This window comes from Pogona vitticeps, chromosome 12, assembly GCF_051106095.1.
Source record: "Pogona vitticeps strain Pit_001003342236 chromosome 12, PviZW2.1, whole genome shotgun sequence".
NCBI classification, from domain to species: Eukaryota; Metazoa; Chordata; class Lepidosauria; order Squamata; family Agamidae; genus Pogona; species Pogona vitticeps.
The window spans coordinates 15,523,747-15,548,149 of NC_135794.1; the positions used below are offsets into that span (position 1 = coordinate 15,523,747).

Genomic DNA, 24,403 nt, shown 5'->3' on the forward strand with positions numbered 1-24,403 from the left:
TTAAAATACCTGTGGAGAGTAATTAGCATCCCTCTGAGAAGAAATGAATGCCGCCAGGCATCACAGCCTTCCTGGAAGGTTAAAGGCAGTTGTGTTCCTGGATCATACCAGAAGCTCATTTTTGACAGTTTAATGAGCAGTCTGAGAAAGATCCCTCTCCATGTCCATTGGAACCCAATTAGAGAAATGGATCTGCTCTCCCTGGTTCATGTTACTGAGCTTTGTGTGTTTTGCTTGCTGGTGAACACGTGCAGGGAGCTACAGTAGGCTAATTGTCAGTATTGCCCTCAAGTTAGCAAATAGACAGATCTATATCTAGGAACTGCATCAGTGCACAGATATGTTCCTTTGCTTCCTGTATTCTATAAATATGTACAGTTTATAAAGTAAATCAGCGTATTTGGAATTTCAGATTCTAATTTCAAACAGCATCTCCATTTTGTCACTCAGATATGTAGATGCCGAAGCTTATATGTGTCCCTCTTTGTGGCTTTTTGCCCTTAGAGCACTTTACATGTCCTGTTGTGACCCACCATCACTGCCCCAGTGAGAGCGGTGGGGTGCATTTTGTCAATAGACATCAGATTTGCTGTATATCGTCTTAAATACTTTCAATTTCATATTTCCCTCTCATCTCCATTCTGTAGAAACAAAGCATTTTGCATTTTTAAAACAGGAAAAGGAAAGGGACAAATACAGAAATACAGCTTTTTTCCAGTATTTCTCAGTGAGTTGGAGCACCTGGGTGTGGAATCAGGGATGAGGACATTGGATTCCCTCCTGTGGCTTGTAGGAAAAGAACCAGTGCATGTGGCTGGAATTTGCAAGTCTGATTTGGGTCATAGAAGTCGCTGTGCTTGTGGAAGATAATAACACGTCGGAGAGAAGGTCAGATCAAAACTTATTTTCCCAACACAATGCCCATGGGTTGTGTACTCCTGGTGGGTAGTCCACGTAGTCCATACAGTGTCTCCATCTGAAGTGCACAGTTCAAGAAAAATAATGTCACTAGCTGAGTTTCCTGGTTTTATGAATCAACATTTGTTTTACAGTGGTGCCCCGTATAGCGAGGTTAATCCGTTCCGGATTAACCTTTGCTATACGAAAACATCGCTGTGCGGGTAAGCAAAGCCTATTGGAACGCATTAAACTTAGTTTAATGCGTTCCAATAAGCGTGGAAACTTACCCCTCCAGCGATGTTTTCGCTCCGGCGGCCATTTTGGAGCTGCCGGTCAGCTGATCGGCGGCTCCAAAATGGCTGCCGCATGACCCGAAATGGCCCCTATCAGTGTTTTTGCGCCCTCCCCTTGCTTACGGAGGTCGCGAAAATGCTGCGGGGGGGGCATTTCAGGCCATGCGGCGGCCATTTTGGAGCCGCCGATCAGCTGTTCGGCGGCTCCAAAATGGCCGCCGGAGGCCCCAATCGTCGCAAAGCGAGTGCGGCGATTGGGGCTGATCAGTATAGCGATCCCCAAAAAGGGATCGCTATACGGATTCTTCGTTAAACGGTGCACTCGTTAAGCGAGGCACCACTGTATTTTCATTATTTGAATCCTAGCTTTCATTTTTCAGGTTTTTACAATCTAGCTTCCATGGAACAGCAGAATACATTAATAAAACCACATCTGTGTGTCAGGAGTTCTGGTTATCAGAAATTTTGGTCACAGAGTAAATGGCCTGATGATAAATGACTTCTCCCATTACTCGTTTATCGGACCACCAGCAGATCTGTCTCCTCGCCATCTTGGCAATTTAGCCACTAGGAGGTTCGTACAAAATCATATATGTCTTAGAATACAAATTTAAGATTAAGGGCCGAAACAGGCACAGTGTTAAATATATTTCTTGAATATTAAGGCTCAGGCTGTATGTAACACAGAACACCTCTTTGGGAGCACATTTTATTTCTGGCTCTGCATTCACAAGAGAAAAGAGTGAAATGGCCAGAATCGGGAGTGCAAAATGGTGAGAGGGATCCACACAAAGATACTGGTTCAGAAGCAGTTTTAGAAGAGGTAGCTGTAGTAGTTTGTGCAAAAATGTCAGGCAAAAAAAGAGGACAACAAAAATTTTGTGTATTCTCGAAGGCTTTCACGGCCGGGATCTGATGGTTGTTGTGGGTTTTTCGGGTTCTTTGGCCGTGTTCTGAACGTTGTTCTTCCTGACGTTTTGCCGGTCTCTATGGCCAGCATCTTCAGAGGACTGGAGTAGGAACTCTGTCCATGCTCTGTTGCTGTTTGTTGGATAGTTGAGTATTTATAGCTGTGGGAAACAGCTTTTGTCTTTTTTTCAGGAGACACTGTAGGGTGATCTATGTTTTAATGTAAGCTTTCATGGACCTTATATAAGATCACTTTGTCAGATATATGAGGTGGAAAACTGGAATTAACATTGCAAAATGTTTATGCTGGACTCTTGAGAGTCAGTGGTTGGCACATGTGAAATGTAACCAGACACCACATGGGTCATATGAGACTGGCTTCCATGGAAGGTCATCGTTTAGTCGGGAGGATGGAGGAATGGAGAATTTCTGGGAATGATCACCCAACCGTTTCATTGGTTCTATGCTAAGTTTTGCACTTCCTTATGTCTGAGAAAGGGCAAATCTAGGCGATATGTGCACTTAGGGTCAGTGGGCAGGATCCAGCAACTGGTTCAAGTCAAGACCCTGCTCACGCCATGGTACAGCTGAATCTACTTAATTTTAAATGGTTTTAAATCATTCTTGAAATTCTACATGTATTTTATTGGGTTTGTGACCGCAAAATAAATATTATTATTACCATGGTACTTGCGGCTCCTGGAGTTCCTTCTTAGAAGGTGGTACTATTTGGTTTAACACAAACTTACCCATTTGTGCCCGTGAGGACGTTGCTCGAAATGCAAGTGAGAGAATGTCGGCCAACCTTCTCGCTTCAGGATACAGCAGTGGAGGAAGGAATTTGATTTTCTTTTTGTGCCTAAGGTGGGGGCATAATGATCCAGCCCCCCCCCCTTCCAGCTCACAGCCCCTGCAGGTTTGAGAAGCTGCATGACTCAATGGAAAGATGCAGTTAACCTCATTTTCTTGTTTGGCCCTTAGTTCTATAGGAGTTCTGTTTGCCGTACAGCGGTCATGAAAAATTTATCCTCTTCTTTTTCTTGTTCTTTCCTTGAACGAAAACAGAATTTGGGGTATGGAGCCAGCCTTCCTGATAGATGTGTGATTGCTCATCAAAGTTTAATGTCTCATCATTGGGGGGAATGGGCTGGGGGTGCAGAAGTAAACAGGGACCGAGGAGGCTTGTGTCTGACGTGGCTTGCAACGTAGCCGGCTGGATTTTCCCCCCCTCCTTGTTTAACCCAAAATTTGATTTGGACTAGGGATCTGTTCAGTCTAGGAGTGTGTTGCTAGCATGGCAAGCAGGTAGAGGGCTTCAGGGCTATTCCTGGCAGAATTTGAATATCGTTGATTGTCCTCCAGCAATTTGGAGGCACATTTGGAATTTGGAGGCACATTGAACAGGAAATTTCCTTTATGAATTCCAGACTAATAGTTATAATGGCTGTCTTCCATGGACTTCTCTGAACCCTTTTAAATCACACTTCATTTAATAAGTACTTATAAATCCCTTAGATCTGGGGGTGTCACCTTATATGTGTTTGTTTGTTGTCCCACTGGATGAAGAAAAAAAAACATGCAGAAAACTATCCCTACCTTCAATGCATGAATGCAATGTGTTTTTCGTATGTAAAAGGTCAAACTCGTAGTTACGTAGAAGAGTCACATCCTGGTCTCTTTTCCTTTTATTGAAAAATTATCTGCAAGGAGGAAGAGTTAGGCCTAGAAAGCAAGACACCGGAGGGGGTGGATAGCCTTTTTCTCTCATCCCAACACTTTGCTGGAAATGATGCACCCTCACATTTAGCTCTAGAGAGATGTAAGTGGACACAGAAATAGAGGAAGCTACCTGGTGTTGAGTTTTTGCATCATCTCATGCTTCCTCTAGTAGGTATGGATGGAAGGGACTTTTCTGGGCTGAGATGACAGTCACAAACAACACTAACCAATAGTTCCTTACCTGCCTCTGATTCAAAGAGAGTAGCACCTCTCTGCTCTTCTCTCCCCCCGCCCCGCTTGTCTGTTGAACAAGTTAGTCCATTGAGGCATGTTGTTGAGAGCAGCCATGTTTGTTCGTTTTGCTGTTCTCTGTTTTCTGTAAGCAAATGAAACATTTTTATCCTTTCTACTTCTAATGTCTCAAAGTGAGTTATTGAAACTGCAAGTGCCAGTTGAAAAGGGGTGGTCTAAACTGGGGAACTTGAAGCTAGTTCTGCTCTGAATCCCTGCATTTCTCCTGCACAGCTAGAGGAATTGAACCAAAATCCCAAAACTCTGCAACAGGATCGGAATGTGGGTCCGTTTAATATGGCTAACAAGTAAGTGGCAAGAGTTCTCCAGAGGTCAGGCCAGATTATTGCCTTGTCCCCACCTAGAGAGGCTGGAATCAAATTTGAAGCCTTTTGCATGTGAAGGCAGGTGTCCACCCACTGAGCTACAACCTTTCCTTATTTGACTGGCAGTAAATTCAGAACCGGGGTGTGTGGCAGACACAGTAAGAGCACCACCAATCCTACCCACCTCGTTTCCCCTCTGTGGTGAGAGCAGCTTGGTGGATGCGCACACCTGAGATAGCTGTTCCTCTGAGGGAAAAGAACGTAGCCTTTCCGAATCAGCGCGATGATCCGAAATCCCAGAGCAAACAATTAAGTACCGTTGAATCGTTATGCGGCCCATATGGAATCCTCAGCTGTCGAGGCATTAAAATATCAGTTCTGTTTGCGTCAAGATTCCTTAATATAGCTGTAACACTTCTCCCCGCTCCCCGCCACCCCGGGGCTATACATTCTGAGTTGAATTAACCATTGCTTCTCATTTTAGTCTATCCACAAGTGCCATCAAATGTACAACATTGATTAAGCTGCTGAACTGCCCAGCAATTGGAGGTGGGTTGGATGGGGGAACCATCATCATACAGAGCCAGCTGTTGATTAATTTTAGTAAATGGGAAGGAGATTTAAAAGACCATATTGCCAAAGATCTCGCAACACTTGTTCCCTAGCCTAATGGAATATATGACTTGTTGACAACTGGCAAGGGAGATAGCTTATTATTATTATTAGTGGAGGTGGGAAGGTTGTGTGCATGTATGTTCTTTGTATAAGGGTACCCATGTGCATTTAATTTCAGAAGCCATGTTCCCCAAATTGAGGTTAAAATGTTAATGATTTTTCCCCCGTTCAGGATTAACACTGCCTTGGAACCTGCGTGGTTGGTTTCTGCAGTTCTTTTCCTGCTACAGAACCAGCAGCCCAGGCGTTTTCCCTCAAAAGCAGAGGCTGGAAATGTTATTTTTCTCGCTGGGGGATTTCTGGAGGTTCCACTCCAAAAAAAGGAAAGTCTCCAAGCTCTGCTCAAAGATGAACCCCACTGTGCCCGGTAGGATTTCCTCACTCAATGGTGTGGGCTGGGCTGCAGCCGACACGGTCTCTATTTTGTCCGGGGCTACGTGAAGGAAAGGTTCCATGTTCTTGCCAGGGTAAGGCATGGAGGGCTTCTCCGTTCTTAGGAAGAAAGTCGTCTTTTGAATGTTTGCGCAATAAAGAGGAACCGTTCAGGAGCAAAGAGCAGCTGCAATGCGAGGGGGAAATGGTTGGCCAGCAGAGATGTCTGGTCCAATCCCAGTTCAGCGCAGGGCTCGGTGGCTACTGCTTCTTTAAAACAAAAGCAACCTGTCTAAGCCTGCTTTTAGAAGAGTGTGTTTGTATCTTTATGTAGTTTGGAGGTCAAGAGGAGAGTCCCACGAGGTTCATTGGCTGCCCTGCCATTGAAGTGGAATGCCCAGCATCCCATAATGGGTGCCAACAGGCCAAGCCAGGGCAAGAGTGGGTATCCGTGCACACAAAAGCATTCACCTGCAGTCATTCTTACGCTCACGTTTGCTTCTTCAGGCTTAGCTGCGGAAGCCAAGCCTCCCCAACATAACACCCTTCGGATGTATCAGCCATGTAGGTTAGGGATGGTGGGAGTTGAAATCCAAGATATCCTGCAGGGCAACCAGTTGGGGAAGGATAGACTGCAGTAACCCTGTCTTGAACTTTTAGTGAATACCAGGATTTAAAGTTATGCTGATTCTGTTCCCTGAATTACTTCTATACAGGGCAGATATGCAAAGTGTTATCTCCTTTGTGTGTCAGCTCATCTTGATGAGCATGCCTACACATGAATAGCTTATCATACATAGGTACTTTGTGCGACTGCAACTCTGGATGGTTCTCAAACATGCACTCTTTCTTCTTCTACCTTGATGTGGGGGCGCTCACTACCTTGGTGCATGCGCTCGTAATCTCGAGATTAGACCACTGCAATGCGCTCTACGTGGGGCTACCTTTGAGGCTGCTGCAGAAATTACAGGTGGTGCAGAATGCGGCGGCCAGATTACTTAGTGGTGTGAAAAAATACCACCATATTTCACCCACTCTGGCCGCATTGCATTGGCTGCCCATCCGATTCCGCATCGACTTCAAAGTGTTGATGCTTACCTATAAAGCCCTAAACGGTTTAGGGCCTCGATACTTGGCGGAACGCCTACTCCCACCAAGATCTACCCGTGTCACTCGTGCGAGCCAGGAGGTGAGGCTGAGGAGCAAAACGCCGAGGGAGGCCCGGAAGGAAAAGACAAGAAATCGGGCCTTCTCGGTGGTGGCTCCTCGTCTCTGGAACAACTTACCTCCTGAGATTCGCGGGGCTCCCTCGCTGGGTACCTTTAAGAAGCAATTAAAAACTTGGATGTTTTGGCAGGCCTTCCCATCACATAACTCATGACCTCTTTCTTTCCCCCTTACTGTTCTATGTTTTGTGTTTGTGCATCGTAATTTAGTGTTGTTATGATTTAGAACTGTTTATTTACATTTTTACTGTATTATTTTAAGATTGTTAGCCACCTAGAGTGGTCCTCACTTGACCAGATAGGCGGGATATAAATAAAATAAATAAAATAAAATAAAATAAATTCAGACACCCACTCTCAGCCCAAAGACGTTGAGGGCATAGAAAGAACTATGATAGATCAGACCCCCCAAAACCCAGCTGGTCCCAAATCTGTGGCAACCCGGAGCTCACAACATGAGGGGCAGCTCAGAACTGTTAAGAGAGGCTGGCTTTGCAGTGCGTACAAAGACGGGGTGCTTGCATTGTCCGTTGATCAATGGAGGGTCCTTTAGTTGTTAGTCTCAAGAGACCCATGAAACCTGCCCCCTTCCATACTTGCATAGGCTGTCACAGAGAGCAATGTGAATGTTTCCCTTTTTGACCTTCCCCAAGTTGTAACGAAATGAACGGGAACCTCCACCTAAAAGCAAGGCTTTTATCTGTGCTTGCCGCTTATCACTATTTGTTGCCAGTCACAACCCTGGCTAAGCCAGCTTGACAGGAAGCTGATGGGTCCTATTCCAACGGCATCATCATTAACTACACTGAACGGACACCATCCCCAGTGTACATAAACGCCCTGTTTCTCTGTTAAGCATGGAGATTCAGCTACCTGTCTGCTCCCCAAAGGTATCTAATGGCTTTGGAAGACTGTTAAGGCAGAATCAGCTGTTCCACTCGGTAGAGTAAAGCTGCCTCAAGTGGATGACTTTAGGTGCCATGAAAGGACAACACACTCTTAGTTGCTTAATTTTATATTGTCGCATTTGTGTTTATGGGGATTTCTGCCTCATGCGCCAAAATAACTTGCCCGGGCTTTGATACTCTTCATCTTGACTGAGGTCAGCGAGGGGTGGCATTTCTTGTTGTCTTTCTTGGGACATTCCTGTTTCGATGCAGGTGCCCGCCACAGCACCTTGTGGCAATCAGTAATGCAGGCTTTGCATTTGGGTAACCTTTTGGGTAGCAGCTGTGGGCAAGCCGTCATCCTCCAGATGTTGCTAGACTGCATTTCCCATCAGCCTTTGCTGGCAAGTGTGGGATGATGGTCCTTGCAATCTAACAGGAACTGGAGGGCATTCCCTCGGGCCCATGGCCTGGGCTGAATTTCTTGTTTTAAGCATGTCACCCGCCATGGGCAGCTGTGATTCTGAATGGTGTTACGATCAAACGAGCTTCTCCTCCCCTTCTTCAGTTTTTCCTCGTCATGCTCAGTTTTGACTAATGTGGGATGTTGAGGGGATGATATCATCCTTCTCAGCAAAAAAGCTCCAGCCCTATATGCCAGTCTTTGATAGTTTGATTATATATTTTCAGATTCCGTGAAAATGGCAGGTTCTGCCTGCTCCCGTTTTCCACGCTCTTTGCTGCAAAGTTGAAATTTAGACTGCAATTTACTTGGGATAGAGACTGTTCCCTCTTTTTAATGTTAATCTGTGAAGCACAATACATAGGGCCAAAGAAAGGATACGGATTTGTGTGTGCGCTGCATCTTATCTAGCATTTTGAAACCCCACTTCTTTGGAGCCTCATTTATTTGTTTGTTTGTTTGCCTGCTTGCCTCAGTGAGGACTGAAATTCACATGACATTAAGCCCTTGTCATCTTTTGTGATTAGAGTTTCGTTCATGATGTTTTTCTTAGCGAGCAGCTGCTCAGAGAGATTTGCCATTCTACCTTTCCCACCTCCTGCTGAACAGCTGCCAAGAATTTGTCCCTGTTCTCCTTTCACTCCCTTCGAGATCAGCCATTGTAATACTATAATCTCAGCGAACAATAGAAATTTTGCAGAAAGACATTAGCCAAACTAGGGATGTCCAACCATTAGCTGCCCCAGGCTGCTTTTCAGACCCACAGACACTTTTTCATAATGTTTTTTCAAAGGCAAATATCCATAAATTCCAGTGCGCACCTAGGGATTTAAATAGAAACCAAGGCTTTTTATAATAATACTTTAGTTAAAAAGGTAAAGGTTCCCCTTGACAATTGTGTCTAGTCGTGTCCGACTCTAGGGGGTGGTGCTCATCTCCGTTTCCAACCCATAGAGCTACCCTTTTCAGGTTTTTTTTTTTTAAATGTATTTTTTTTGGTAGAAAGTACTCAAAAGTGGTTTCTCATTCCTTTCTTCTCGCGACATACTGGAACTATGCAACTTGCCCAAAGCCAGACAAGCAAGCTCTTTCCAGATGCGTCCACAAGACATCCCAAAATGCTTTTTAGCACACACAGGATATTAATCAATCGATTTTCTTTACAGTGTCGTGTTATAGTCAGAAAGTTGTTCTTTTTGACAAAACTATAACTTCAGAAAGGCTGGCTGGATAGCTCAACTCTGCAGAGCCAGAGTTTGGCTCTTCTCCTAGGAGCGTGTGCCTCTTGGAAAACCCTGAAAAGGGTACCCAGAAGTCAGAATTGACTTGATGGCTCATAATGATGATGATGATGACGACTTCAGCACAAGCTTCCTGAAAGCAGAGGTCTTTGCATCAATGTTTTAAAGACATCCTAACTGTTATGAATCAGCTAGCAGATAATTTGCATTAGCTAATTACTCTGCCTGTTGTCAAAATGTTTTCATGATCAACACTTCATTAGCTGATGTTACTTTGACAGTTACCTATATCTGTATGTCATCCCCCCCCCGCTGCCCACTTCCACAATGATAAATGGTGTGACCTCAGTATTGTTCTCCACATAGCAGACTGTAACCCCATGAAAGCTCACGCTGACATTTTTAAAAGGGCCATGATTAACTTTGGTTTTTGGCTTGCTTTTTTAGTTTGGTTATAGATTCTTAGTGTATTGAGAATCCCACCTTTGCATTTAGAGGTTATGGCTTCCAGGGTTACAGAGAGAAACAGCATTCTCTATTATACACCTTTTTTACATCCTTCTCACTAACGTACACAGTTGTATGCCTTTTTTTAAAAAAGTTGAAAACCACATTGTGCTATTTGGAGAAGGGTCCATTCCAAATTATAACCTGTGTTCTGATATGGTCTGGGAAGTATGCCTCTGATCAATTTGTTTAAGCAACAGTTTGAATGAAATTCCCCTCCATCCCTGATTCTACTCAAAGAGTCAACAATGTTGTTGTTGGCATTTGTTGTTGTTTTGCGTATTTTAAATGTTTTCTACTTTGTTTCATTTGTGAATCTGGTTTCAACATTTTGCTTTTGAGCAGCTGATGAATACAAATTTTGGATAAATTATAAATGTTTTAAATGCCAACGTTTTTCTTGTTTCCATACCATGGAGATGCCAAGCCCAGCTCTTGCTTGTCTTCTTGTCACTGTTTTGTAAAGCCATCGGATCCTGGATGCAAAACCCCCTATTCCTGAACAGGCAAGTCCTTTCCAGTGCTCAGCGTTCGCTGGCTTAGCCTGATTCCGTTGTCGTTCGCAGGGTGACGACTGCTCCTTCGCTTGCGCAGCTGGGACCTATGGAGTCAATTGCTCATTGATTTGCAACTGCAGAAATGATGGCGCATGTTCCCCAGTGGACGGCTCTTGCTTTTGCAGAGAAGGTAAAGGTTGTTCTGCTTCAAAAGCGGGGAGGCATAAATCATGCTTTCTTATTGAACGGCTTCAGGTTGCGGAAGAGGCCGAGCTCTCCAGAGCTGTTCCTGTCGTAAATGCCTCGGTGTGTGTTTTGCTTGAGGGTGGCTGTGAGCATGGGCCTGCCCTTCAAGGATGGTCTGGTTTACAGTTTTCCAGAGATCAAATGGCACTGGTGTAATCCTACCACCAAGACCTGATTTGCCCTTGCAGGTCCATCACTCCATAATGGCAGGCTCCAGCAGCCACTTTCACATAGGGATGGACGAGCAAAATATTACATATGTGCCCCCTCTCCAAATCCCAATGCAGCCTCAACTAATAAATTTTTTTTTAGTCAGAGAAAGTCCCCATCAGCCTTTTAGTGGGCGTAGGAGAAATTTTGCCACAGTTTGGACGTCACAATATCTTGCCTCCAACAGCTTAAAAATCTGTCATTTTTAAACTTGTCCACTGGAAAGTAGGGTAAGAATGTTTCATGCTTTTTTTTAAAGGAGGAAACTACTGAATAAAAGCAATTGCTTCAGAGAGTAGTATTGGGAAGGGAAAGGAAACTTGTTGTTTATTTATCTTAGGAAATGCACTTATGGACACTGCTGGGAGAAAAGGTTTCTAAACTTATTATTTACAGAATCCCCTACAAAGAGCTGCCAGGTGGGCATGTCTGAGAAGATAGCCGTTACGGGCAGGTTATGCGCTGCCTGCCATTTTCTAGCCTAAAGAATAAGAAGCCTAAAGTGGACTCAGAGGAAGAAAAGCAGTTGGGCAGCTTGGCAGGCAAGGCAGGCAGGCAAAGAGAGATGTTTAGAAGGAAAAAAAAACATATTTTCCATAGGTGGGGCAAAGGAACAGGGGAGGCCCTTGGAGATCAAAGATGGGGTGTATGTAACTGTTGAGCCTTTGCAAGTTGCCTGGCCAGGAATCCCTTGCCCCAACTTTCCCAGAGGCGTTGGACCACAAGTCCCATGATCCCCCAGCAAGATGCCTGTGCTGGCTGGAGATGGTGAGAGGTGCCATCGAACCTGTGAACAAGGCGTTGGGTTTTGAAAGGGTCCCTGTTGTACTTTAGGTGCAAACGTGTTGTTTTTGTAGAACAGTAAATGTTAAACCTCTCCCTGAGCTCCATGCAGGGAATTCAGCCTGAAACTGGGTAAGGCTTGATGTATGATGGGGATGAGGGCAGGGCCAGTCATCATCCCCATTTGTGTAAAAGCCCTGCTGCCCTCCATCTCCATCAGGCCCTTAGCTTCACCTTTTCCCAGCAGAACTCTTGTCAAGGGGCTTGTGAGCAGGTCCAGCTGAACTTGCTTTCAGTGCTCCCGTGTTTGGGCAAGCTGTCCAGAGCAAGGAAGGTTGTGTTTTAAAAGGAACTCTTCCTGTTGCCCATTGCTTCTCTTGCTGCTCTGATCATACAAGTAATTTGTTGCACTGCACGCTACTAACATATCATGTTGATGTTACCTAAAGGCCTGAAAAATACCCTCCGCTGCCCAATTCCAATGTTGCACCTTAGAAATGTTTATAGAAATACAAAAAGCAAAAACTAAAGAATACTTCCTTGAGTTTGACGTACAGCCTGAAACAATATGGCAAATATGATTTAAATGTCATTTAATTTTTGAAGGAAAATAGGTATTGCTTATTAGCTTAAAAAGTGGCTTTATACCTAATAATTATATTATTTGTATTGAAATGTCACTAGTTACAGGTTTCCAGTTCTGGCCCTGCCTTCCTTCCTTCCTTCCTTCCTTCCTTCCTTCCTTCCTTCCTTCCTTCCTTCCTTCCTTCCTTCCTTCCTTCCTTCCTTCCTTCCTTCCTTCCTTCCTTCCTTCCTTCCTTCCTTCCTTCCTTCCTTCCTTCCTTCCTCCCTCCCTCCCTCCCTCCCTCCCTCCCTCCTTCCTTCCTTCCTTCCTTCCTTCCTTCCTTCCTTCCTTCCTTCCTTCCTTCCTTCCTTCCTTCCTCCCTCCCTCCCTCCCTCCCTCCCTCCCTCCCTCCCTCCCTCCCTCCCTCCCTCCCTTCCTTCCTTCCTTCCTTCCTTCCTTCCTCCCTCCCTCCCTCCCTCCCTCCCTCCCTCCCTCCTTCCTTCCTTCCTTCCTTCCTTCCTTCCTCCCTCCCTCCCTCCCTCCCTCCCTCCCTCCTTCCTTCCTTCCTTCCTTCCTTCCTTCCTTCCTTCCTCCCTCCCTCCCTCCCTCCCTCCCTCCCTTCCTTCCTTCCTTCCTTCCTTCCTTCCTTATTTTTATTTATTAAAATGTATACATATATATAATATATATACACAGACAAATATTTAAAAGCTAAAAACAGTAAATATGCAAATATTTTAAAGAATCAAACAAATACCATACCAAAAATGTTAGAGTTCCTGAAGGGTCGATCAGTTTCTTCTTATGTGCACTTGTGTTTTTTGCCTATTGTATGGAATAGCCTTTACACACAGACTTTCCCATCACTGCAGACACCGTGCTTTGGTCTTTCCCTATGAAATGCTTTTCACTCCAGCACTCATATAATGCAATTTAGCGGCACAGTGTGGAGGAATCAAGTCCTTGTATGTGCATATTAGCCCCAAAGTCTTGCTTTACTTGTTGAATTTATATCTCTGAGGTTACTGCCGTAACCTCTGCTCCATGAGATTTGGAAGAAAGTGTAACATCACCTCCCAAAGATCTGCCTTCATCCTGTCTTTAAATCATGCTGTGTTCTGCAGTTGGATACAAATCCTGTCATTCAGATGTAATTTTGACATGCAATGACATTCCCTTTTAAAACTGCATGTCTTTTCCAAGAGAAAGAGAGAGAGAGAGGAGATGCAGCGTGGGAGGTAGCAGCTGACCCGTCTGCCTTGTGCTCTGTCCTCTTCAGGGTGGCAGGGGGTGGACTGTTCGATCCCATGTCCAAGTGGCACTTGGGGTCTCAACTGCAATCAGACGTGTTCCTGTGCCAACGGAGCGGCCTGCAACCCTGTGGACGGCGTCTGCCTGTGCTCTCCTGGTTGGCAAGGGGAATTCTGCGACCAGCCCTGCCCTGTAAGTCTTCCTGTGGCTTCTTAGCTCGTACACTCACTGAATCAAGCTGGACCCAACAGTGCAGCAGAAAGAGAGGCTTTCAGCTGGGCTTTGAGCGCCACATATGAAAATGACCAGAGGAGCAATGAGGATGTAGGTTAGACAATAGAAGGTGGGTACCCAATATAACGTAGAGTGATGTCTTAAGAGAACTGGGTTTGAATCCCTACTCAGCCATGGAAACTCACCAAGGAGAGGTGAGTTTCGCACTTACCTTGAAAGCCTTATGAATGCATAGCTCCATTCTGACTTGATGTATAATTCAGTTGATAGCACATAACCTGGTGGCAAATGTGGAGCTGATGGATCTCTGGAAATCTCTGGGTTTGCTGGTAGATCTCTGGAGATCTCTGCAGTAGACTGGCAGGGATTCCTTACTCCAAAATTTGTAATAGCAGCAATATAATGCCTCCCCGCTACTGTAGTGAAAAAAGCTTGGAGCATGAGATGTCTGCACTTCTTAGGACGGAGACCTTTGTTCATTTCTGGTACTTTCACTCCTGGTCTCAGAATCAGTTCTTTAATTTTAAGTACGATAATGGGGAAAGTTAGTTTTTTATACTGCAACACCTGGAGTTCAGCCTGGCCTCTTGAGATGTGCAGCCCCAAAAAAGTAAGTTTCCCTTCCTCGCACAGAGGGCTTTTCTAGACGGAGCATCTGTTCCTGCAAAAGCCACTTGTTCATTGCTGGTGGTTGCGGTATTTTCATCACCATTCAGAAAATGGAAGCCTTGATGTGATGTCATCAGAACCTTTTTGTATGACTTTCTGCTGGGGAAAGGTTTGTATCCTCTGGCAAGTATTGTTTTCCTCATTCCTGGAGAGGCAGAGGTTAGCTGTAGAACACGGTTCTTTTCCATGCCAAAGACTCCCAGTAGGAAGCTTTTAATTAACATGGAAATTTTGGGGGGAAAAAAAGCTCCAGAAGCAAAGCACCAGCATTGAACTCCTAGAATTTTCAGGAAGAGTGGTTTTTAACGACATGAATAAAAGCAGACATGAAACCTGGTAAATCCCACCCTCCTTTGTAGCTAGCCATGACTAGCTGAGGTGGAATTTTGCCCCATGTGCCCAAACGTATCTCTTTTGCCCTAGGAGTCTAGTTCATAGATTTCAAGGTTCTAGGGGAAAAAACAGAGTGAGTTTGTCATGCTTATGTACCTCACTTTTAGCTTCACGGTCAGGATCCATTGATGGATCTTTCCACCTTTAGTCACATGCTGAACATCTTGCTTGATCAAGCCAGCTTGGGTCCATCTCATCCAGCAGCAGCCGGTCAAAGAGACAAAGATGGCAGCTGCGCCCAGCATTAGGGAATCAAAGTGTCCTTCAAGAGATGAGATGTCGCCGTGGTATCTGCAGCCAAATATCTAAAGACGCGTTACAAATTATTTCTGTGATAGTAGGATTATAGCTATATAGTAGAAATGCATATAGGACTCAGAGACTTTGTCTTACCCTTCTCTCTCTCTCTCTCTCTCTCTCTCTCTTTACGGAAGGATGGGACCTACGGCCTCAACTGTACTGAACGTTGTGACTGCAGCCATGCTGATGGGTGTGATCCTGTCACAGGTTACTGCTGCTGTCTTGCAGGCTGGACAGGTAAAACTGCACCCAACCCAGTGCTTCTGTTCTGCAGCTCAATTTGCAGGCCATTCAAGAAGTATATGTACCTTCAATAGCCTTGTTTACCTTCATCTACAGGTTATCGGAAATTTCCCTGATACCTAAAGGGTGTTCCTCTTATTTCACTTTGAACTACAGTTTTGGTTTTCCACACCTTTTGGTCCCTCCCTAAAATTTGGTTTTGGGTGCTTCATGGGTTGATTTGGATTTTTGGACTTTTTAGTATTGGGGACTGGTGTGTAATGCTACAGCACTTACCTTATGAAGGGATGTTGACGGTCAGATTTCCTAATCTGAAACTTTTAGTGGTAAAAAACCCAATGTAGACATGAAGAGTAAATGAGTGAAGGCCTTGTCAAAGTGGGGGTGGGTGGGGGGTGAAGACAGGCAGGGAAAGCAAAGACTGAGATTCTTATTTGGATGAGCCTCGTGGCGCAGTGGTTAAATCGCTGTACTGCAGCTAAAACTGTGCTCACGACCTGGGGTTCAAATCCCAGGTAGCCGGCTCAAGGTTGACTCAGCCTTCTATCCTTCCAAGGTCGGTAAAATGAGTACCCAGCTTGCTGGGGGTGCAATGTGTAGCCTGCATAATTAAATTGTAAACCGCCCAGAGAGTGCTTGAAGCGCTATGGGGCAATATATAAGCAGCACGCTTTGCTTTTTGCTTTTTGCTTGTCTAAGAGGCATGTATTCCCAGGGCAAAATGATTCTGAGAGGGGAGGGGGTAGTTTGAGGTCCCTCTTAACGAAGCTGTGTTTATACTTGGACTCTGTGGGATCATTTTAAAAAGTACAGAATGTGTTTCTAGATGGAGAATTCAACTTTCTTTAAAAGTAGGTTTCTTGCTAGTCCTCATGGGGTTGGAAGATTGCCCCGTTTAACATTATTTCAGGGGTGAACAACACTTAGCCAACTACGAATCTGTTTGGCTGAAAAAGCCAGCGGTTTCTGCAGTAAGTGGCATTATTTTTAGAAAGGCTGGTTCAACTTCACTGCTATGATCGTGGAGTCACACCGAGCAGCAGATGTGTCAGTGGCGAGGCATTCTCAACAGGTTGTCTTGAGAAATGTGGCTGTTTTCTGCCTAGTGTAAAGGTAGGAAGAGATCTGAACTAACATCACAAGGAGCCTCTGCTGTGCATTCTGGGCACTCGAGTGCTGGGCCTTAATTACCGGGCACTAGACAACTTTCGCCTCCTTCTTGCCATGTTGGGGTGTCGTCAGAACATCAGTAGGTCCTCCTGAGGACACTGTGAGGAGTGGTGGTGGAAGAAGCTTTGTGTAACGTTCCACAATAAAAAATAGAAGTTTTTTATAATTACACAGCAAGAAAGGAAGAAAACAGAGGGCAAGAAGAAAGAAAGAAAGAAAGAAAGAAAGAAAGAAAGAAAGAAAGAAAGAAAGAAAGAAAGAAAGAAAGAAAGAAAGAAAGAAAGAAAGAAAGAAAGAAAGAGGGAGGGAGGGAGGGAGGGAGGGGAGCAAGAGATGGGGTTGGAACAGATAGTACTGCATATATGAATCCTTGTGCAAGACAAAAAGATATTATAAGGTGGATCACCATTGCAAAAGAAACAATGAAGACAACTGCACTTTGCCTTCGTAGAGGAGGATCAGTGTCCTTCTGATTGATTGGGATCATCCATGTGACCAATTCAGGAAGTACTACCATCACCTCTCCAACCTGCATTTGCCCTGATATCATCCCAGTCTTTCTATGTGGTCCCTCACTGGCTAGGATTATTTTAGAAAAATGTGATCAGAAAAAGAAGCTGACACGAAAATTGCAACCCCAGGAAATAAACCCCAGTGCCCCAAAATGTAGAAATCACATATTCCCATCCTGAAATGTTTGCAAGTAAGTATTTAGCAATATGTTGTGAAAATGCTTTTCACTTGTAGAAAGTAAGCATCTCCCAGAATAGATCAGCCCATGTCCCCTTCTTTCTCACAGCTTTCTATCTGTAGGGTTGGCTTATAATTCAAAGAAATGAGAAAATCCCCTTTCAAGCAGTACGGAATTAGTGATACAATGTATTTCTGAATATTTGGGTCTAGTATTTGTGTACTGATGTATCTGAAAAAAATATCTAAATGATGAGAGTCCTCCAGTGGATTTAAGCCAGCCAAGTGTAATTGTGTAATTGCCACTAATTAATGAGTTGCCTCCCATGTTCCGAGTCATGTGACACATTGTGTGACTGGCATTCAGCAACGACTTGTTCATTAGCAACAATTTGCCACTGCAGATTAGGTTTACCAGTGGAATAAATCCAGCACCGGAATTTGGGTTGAAGTCTAGTTATAGATCGCTTCCTGTTTGGTCCAAAGCCCTTAAAGACAGCATCAAGATTTCTTCTTCTGTTTATGAAATTTATAACTGAAGCAGATCCTCCCGGTAAATAATATTTATGGTATCCAGATACAAGGATTGCATGGCTAACATTGCCACTCGAAGCTGTGAACCACAACATGTGGTCCATTTCGCAAGCAGAATGTTATAAATAATAGAAAGTAAAAACTTGGAGGCAAGGGGGAGGAGTTGCTGCCCTCAATTTTGTACTAATTAGACATGGCCTAGAAAAGATCAGAAAAGTTCAGGGACTTCTGAGGCTTTTCCTTTTTCAGCTCACAGGGCTGGGGCAATTCAAATGACTCTCTGATCCTAACGGCCAATGAAAGTCTGACCTAAAAAAGAGTTAGGCAGTCTGTTCCTCCCCTCACATGGGACTGGCATTGATGTCCATTTCTGTAGAAAAGATCAAGGAGAGGGGAAAAATAACCGCACTTTGTGGGGGTAGGGAAATGCTGCTCTTTCTTTGCAATCATCAGAGACTAATAATTTGAACAAAACAGACAGGAAAACCTGGGAAAGGAAACCTGGATAAAAGCAAAGTGGGCGGGTATCCTGCTTTTCTTCCTCCCTTTATTCATTTAGATTTCCCATCTAACTCATTGAAGCAGGTAAAATAAAGTTTCTGAGAGGACATTTCTGTATGTTGGACATGAGAACCACGAAGAGCGCCATTTCCTTCACTCTTTGTCTGCAGAAGACTGTTTTGCACAAGACTTACGAGGAAGTAATTTCTGGGTGATACAGAAGTAATACTTCCAGTCCTTTAGCCATGGAGTTTTCAGGGATGTGGACCTTCTTGTTCGGAACAGTGGGGGCACTTAGCCTGGCCTGTACTACCTTGCAAACTGCCTAATTGGGCTATGGTGTAGCCCATCAACAGTGCTGAAATGAGATTCAACTGGCAGTCCAGTCTGCTACTGCCCATGGGTACAGGAGGGGACACCTCAAATAGCAAAATGTCCAGGACTGGCTCTGGGAGACTGCCAGCCCTTGAGTTTGCTTCAGACCCCTAAACCTAGATTAGAGAGTATGTTTGTGCAATGCATCCAAGGGGAGGCTCAATGCATACGTGGAAAAGGCAATGTTTGCAAACAAAACCTCTGGTATCCAACTGGGCTGCTGCCATTGTTCCTTCCTTCTTTCCTTTCAAATATTTATAGGCCACCGTTCTTCTTAAGGGACGTGGTGGTGCTGCGGGTTAAAAAAAAAAAACTGAAAAGGGTAGCTGTAAATCAGAACTGATTAGAAGCCTCTGTGCTGCAAGGTCAGAAGACCTGCAGTCGTAAGATCGAATACACATGACTGGAGTGAGCTCCCATCGCTTGTCCCAGCTCCTGCCAACCTAGCGGTTCGAAAGCATGCAAAATGCAAAACTGCGAGTAGATATATAGGTACCACCTTGGTGGGAAGGGAAACAGTGTTCTGTGTCTAGTCACACTGGCCACGTGACCACAGAGGGTTGTCTTCGGACAAACGCTAGCTCTATGGGTTGGAAATGGAGATGAATACTGCCCCCTAGAGTCGGACACGACTGGACAAATTGTCAAGGGGAACCTTTACCTTTACCTTTTTCTTCTAAAGGATCCAAAGTAGCTTACAGTAATAAAAGAAGCAAAGTTAAAAGCTAAATAATAAATTATGACAATATTTAAAAAGGATTAAACAGATATATTACAACTCATAAATAAGAGCAATATTAAATGGTCAAGTAAAACAAATAAATAGGAGCAATTTAAAAGCTCAAGAATAAAATAATCCTTTTTTTTAAAAAAATCCCCTTCGTCAACCATTCGTTTAAAGGAAATTCTGCCTGTAGAGAAAGATAGAGTTTGCAGAGTCTGGTTATGGAAGGACAGCAAAGATGGGGCTAGGGTGGGGCCACTTTATTTCTCTGCAAAGCCAGTTTTTGGATTTTAAAGCTAAAGGGAAGAAAATATGCTATGAAATACATTTTTATGGTATCAAGCGGTGCTTTTACTGAGATCTCTTGGCTGTGGCAGCAGGCCTGGATCGTTAGCTGACAGGAAGTGGGAAAGGCACTTGTGCGCTAAATGACTTACACAGTTCTGCAAATTGTCACACTCTAGCCATGATGATCCTCGTCGTCGTTGTTTAGTTGTTTAGTCGTGTCTGACTTTTCATGACCCCATGGACCAGAGCACGCCAGGCCCTCCTATCTTCCACTGCTTCCCGTAGTTGTGTCAATTTCATGTTGGTTGCTTCGCAGACACTGTCCAGCCATCTCATCCTCTGTCGTCCCCTTCTCCTCTTACCGTCACACTTTTCTAACATCAAGGTCTTTTCCAAGGAGTCTTCTCTTCTCATGAGATGGCCGAAGTACTGGAGCCTCAGCTTCAGGATCTGTCTTTCCAGTGAGCACTCAGGGTTGATTTCCTTTAGAATTGATAGGTTTGTATGATGATCCTAGGTTACAGGAAAAAGAGTGCAGGGCTTCTTAAAACTGTTGTATGAAGGGTAACCAGTGTTACCTGGTGAAATTCCCACACTAAAGAGCGTTCTCTTCTTTAGCAAAAGTCACCTAATTTCATGGTACCTCACCAGATTAGGTCCTGGTGTCAGGCATGACTCATCCATTTGGGTGTGTGTGGACAAAGGGTTGTTTTCTTCTTCTTCTTCTTCTTCTTCTTCTTCTTCTTCTTCTTCTTCTTCTTCTTCTTCTTCTTCTTCTTCTTCTTCTTCTTCTTCTTCTTCTTCTTCTTCTTCTTGGTGGTCACACAAAAAGAAGGCTGGGTTCCTGGACCTTCTAACAGTCTTGCAGAAGATGGGATTTCACTAAGTGTTCCTTGCACACCAATTCAGAAGAGTGGCCACATGAAAAAGAGGGATCCTGTGTGTTTCAGAGTTGCGTGGAAGGTAACAGCAGGTGTAGCTCATTATTTGGAGCACCCAGCTATGGAGCCAGAGGTCTGGGCATCTTGAGCCTCTCCTATGCCTCCTAGGAAAGAAGCCAGCCCAGATCCCCTGGAATGTGTGTGGCTGGTGGAATTCCATGCTCTGCCACCTGTGTGGCCTTAGGCAAGCAACAGAGTAGTCCCAGAAAGCCACCAACGGAGGGGCTGGTAAACCACTTCAGAGTACTGTACTTTGCACCTAAATAGTCTGGGAAGGTTCATGGTGAAAAACCTGGATGGCACTTAAGTGATTAATTAGCTCACATGACAAGTTATGCTTGCTGGTATTCCTTTCTCCACACAACTGTTAAAGATACAGAAGCCCGCCTTCTTTTTCATGTGGCTACTCTTATCTCTTGTCCTTTTTCTGTCCTTGACTTATTCACAGTGGGGGCGGGCGGGCTAGGAGTGAGCAGGGAGAAGCGATTGAGAAAAAAGGGGCTAGGAAGCACAACTAAACATGTCAGGAGTATAAATAGTCCCATAAATCTGCAGCAAGCTTAGCTTTGCCTAGGCTATAACTTATCACCCCCTGAACGCAGTAGCTATGGTAGACCCGAAGTGGCAGAACAGGCCCCTTTATGTTGACTAAGGGAGGTAATGGGGTGAGAAAGAAACTGGCTGGTCACAGATAAAAGTAGCTTTGAAGCATGAAAATGTGAGTTAGAAGGTGGCATTGGGAAGCTGAGAGCAACATCCACACTGTCACTCAAACACCGAAGTGTGTTTCTTCTCTCCTGTGGACACATTAATTCTGGAGAACTGAATGTGCTTCCTTCCCTTTCTCCATAAACTCAGGGGAAAGCCTCTTTTTGAATTTTGAGAGAAATGGCGACTTTGACGTCGTGAGGTATTTTTAACCAGGTTTCTGAGCAGGAAAGAAAGAAGGGGTTTTTTAAATCTGTTTTGTTTTTCAAATTATAACATCGTCATTTTATTAACTTAAATTGGTCCCTCATAGCATTTGTAGTGTTTGGCATGAAGTAGTTTTCATCTTAGCAGCTACCATATGGTTAGCACTTAATTAATGTTAAATAGTTGGGGTGATTTTATTGTATGAATAAAACTTCATAAGCTTTTCTTGTGAGCTTACAGTAAAGCTTGCGACTTGATGTGAAGTGCAGAATTCAGCATCCTAAAAATCTCAGTACTGCATTTTTTAAAAAAAAAGAAATCCCCCCCCCAATGATTTCTAGTCCTTAGGATGGCGAAGTGCTTGCTTCACATATGTATGTTGATTGCATGATGGCTTTTGTAGTTAGCCAGGGCGAACCAAAACACTCGCAATTAGAAGATTGGTTGTGGATTTCCTGCTTCGATTGGGGCTTGGACTCCATGGCCCTTGGGATCTCTTCTGTTTGTACAAATCCATGCTGTGTTGTTTGTGGACCGTGACACACCCAGCCTCCAAACCCTACAAGACAGGGGGCCAGTATGCCCGTTGGCCTAGGCCTTACCTGACAGGGTGGCTTCACCTCAAGAGTGCATGACGGTGTGACATTATTCGTATGCAGTAAAATATACAGATTAGTTGAGCCAGAGTGTCTAAAGATAAAGCTGAACAAAATTATATGGTTGTGTATTCTATAAATTAAAAACAATTGTTTTAATATGCAATTCTTTACAAATTTTACCACTTTCCCCTAAAAACAAGGGGGGCTTACATGGTGAAATGGCCAGGGCCTCATCTGAGGAAGGTTCGCTGGCCTCAGCTTGTTTCAGACTCACCGTGTTTTGCAGGAATTGTTCCACGTGTTATGAATCATGACGTGTTGGTTCCCTCATGCAGTTCTCATCAAGCTGTAGCATGAGGAACCTGCACGTGTGCGTGGTCCATCGTAGCTTCAGGACCACGGACAGAATTCACAGGCAGCCCTGATATGCCCCTCAGGGACGTACACTGCTCTTCAATGTTGCCTGTTTGCTTCCGAGGGCTAAATTCAGTTTTGGTCCTACCGAGAGTAGATGGATGGAAATGAATGGGGCTCGTTAGGATTTAGTCCCCAATCACCAAGAGTGGAGAAACTGAGTAATGTGCACCAGCTCTTGGCAACCCTGTGTATGCAGAGTTTGGGTTACCTTGACAGCTGGTTTTTTAAAGGGCATATAAACAGCTTTATTCCTTAGGGGACCTCCCTTCCTATTTTATAAACCTTGAGTTTATAATGTGTGATTCTTTCAAAGCAGCATCTGCAAAGCTGTTAAACAAGTATCCTACGGTGTGTTTTAGTGCACATTAAGTGTACATTCTAAAAGCTCTCACTCTTAGATTCTTCCTTTTTTGTTCTTTTCTCCAATACTCCATATAAAACATTAGACAGAAATATTACCAGTTTCCCATTAAGTCATCCTTTCTGCCTGCTTGTTTCCATTAACACTGCCATATTTTGCACTGAAAGACTTTTGCTAACTACACCCCACATTTTCAAACTGGTATCTTTATTCCTGCATCCGAATATTATCCTTCACTGAGAGGATTGGGGCGGGGGATCGCTGGGCGATTTTGCTTTCTCCTTTTACCTTCCGTGACTGGGCCTTCTGGGAAGAGGAAGTATCATTTCCATCTGAAATAGGAACACTTAGTGCTCTGGCTTATGTGAGTGCCCTCTAAATCTTTAAAAGTATCATAAGCCTATTAGAAATCAGCTTTAATTTTTCATTGGCTTAATTTCAAGTGAGATGATAAGATTTTAATGTCCTCCTTTTGCTTAAAAATTCTCTCTTTGACAAGGAGCCTTTAAGGGTGACTCCTGCTGATATCTAGCTAATTTTAAGCTGCATTTGCCAAGTTAGCAAAGCCCCCACTGATGTCTTTCCTGTTAATTGTGCTTCTGGAACTTTGTGATGAGGTGCCTGAGCAGAGTGGGATTACAGTCCTGGTCAAGTTTACTTTTATTGACCCTACAGATAGTCTGAGGCCACATTTTAGGGCACTGATGGGAATTATTCCACAGACAAAGAAGGAAGAGGGCAAAGGGGAGAAGAGGAATAGAACATACCAAATCCTCTTAAATAAGTAGAGTCAAACGAGAGGCAAGAAGGTGGATTATATTCTGCTTTACAATTTAAGATTAAGCAAAATACCCACCCTCTGATCTCACCACTAGTTGGGAAGGAGCACAGGATCGATTGGAAAGGCTCCTTTCTCTTCTTTGTTAGAAATTTTTCTATAGGAAATTAGTAGGAAAATCTTTTTAAAATATTTTAAAAATCCACTTCCATTCTGGAGCTTCTCATCCATTCTAAAGTTTTGGTTTCACTTATTTGAGTGCTAATTGAAAGTGTTCAACCGAGAGGCTTTGATCACTTATATGAACATCAGTGTGAAGTACCACTGCACTAAACCATGAATAAAGCAAGGCCAATATGTTGTACATAGTTATGCCGCCACCTGGGTGGAGGCTCAGAGCTGTGGCACTTCTCGTGCAGCCCAGACATATGAGGGTCCTTTGCTACTGGCTCGGCCAAATCATTCCACCTAGTCTCTCCTGTCAGGTGACTCATGTCTCCTCACTTGCCTGCTTGTCTGCCTGATTATGATGGGTTGGGTGCTGCTCAGCTTTCTGCACCCCAGCCTTTGCCGCGCACATGCAGGGTGCCAACTAAAACTAGGGTTGCCAGACGTCCGGCAAAAGGAGGACATGTCCTCCTTTTTAGCCTAATGTCCTCCGTTCGGCAGGCAAAACTAAAAACCTTTAGAATGTCCAGTTTTTGTCTACGTGGCCGTTCTCCTTCTCCTCCTCTTCGTCTTACCCGAGGAAAAACAGATGGTTTGAAACTAAGGGGACACCGTAACGAAGAATTATTTTGTAAGGGCAGAATTGAACCCATCACAGAATCATGCCGTAGTCTCTCTTTTTTTGTTACGGGCGGAAGTCCTGCGATCACAAGGTGTCTGTTTTTGTTCGTCATCTCCCCAG

The 24,403-nt window shown here is 44.2% G+C and overlaps 1 protein-coding gene across 11 annotated transcripts in view; it reads left to right on the forward strand.

Annotated features, from left to right (window-relative positions):
* Positions 1-24,403, forward strand: part of MEGF11 (multiple EGF like domains 11) — a 474,775-nt gene that overhangs the window by 371,054 nt on the left and 79,318 nt on the right. For all 11 annotated transcript variants that reach the window (XR_013538901.1, XR_013538902.1, XR_013538903.1 and 8 more), the window contains 3 exons: positions 10,376-10,496; positions 13,390-13,553; positions 15,092-15,194. Coding sequence is in view for 8 of the 11 variants with exons in the window: in XM_078380886.1 (XP_078237012.1) it covers positions 10,376-10,496; positions 13,390-13,553; positions 15,092-15,194 (388 nt within the window). In the remaining 3 variants the exon portion in view is untranslated. The remainder of the gene's footprint in view (positions 1-10,375; positions 10,497-13,389; positions 13,554-15,091; positions 15,195-24,403) is intronic.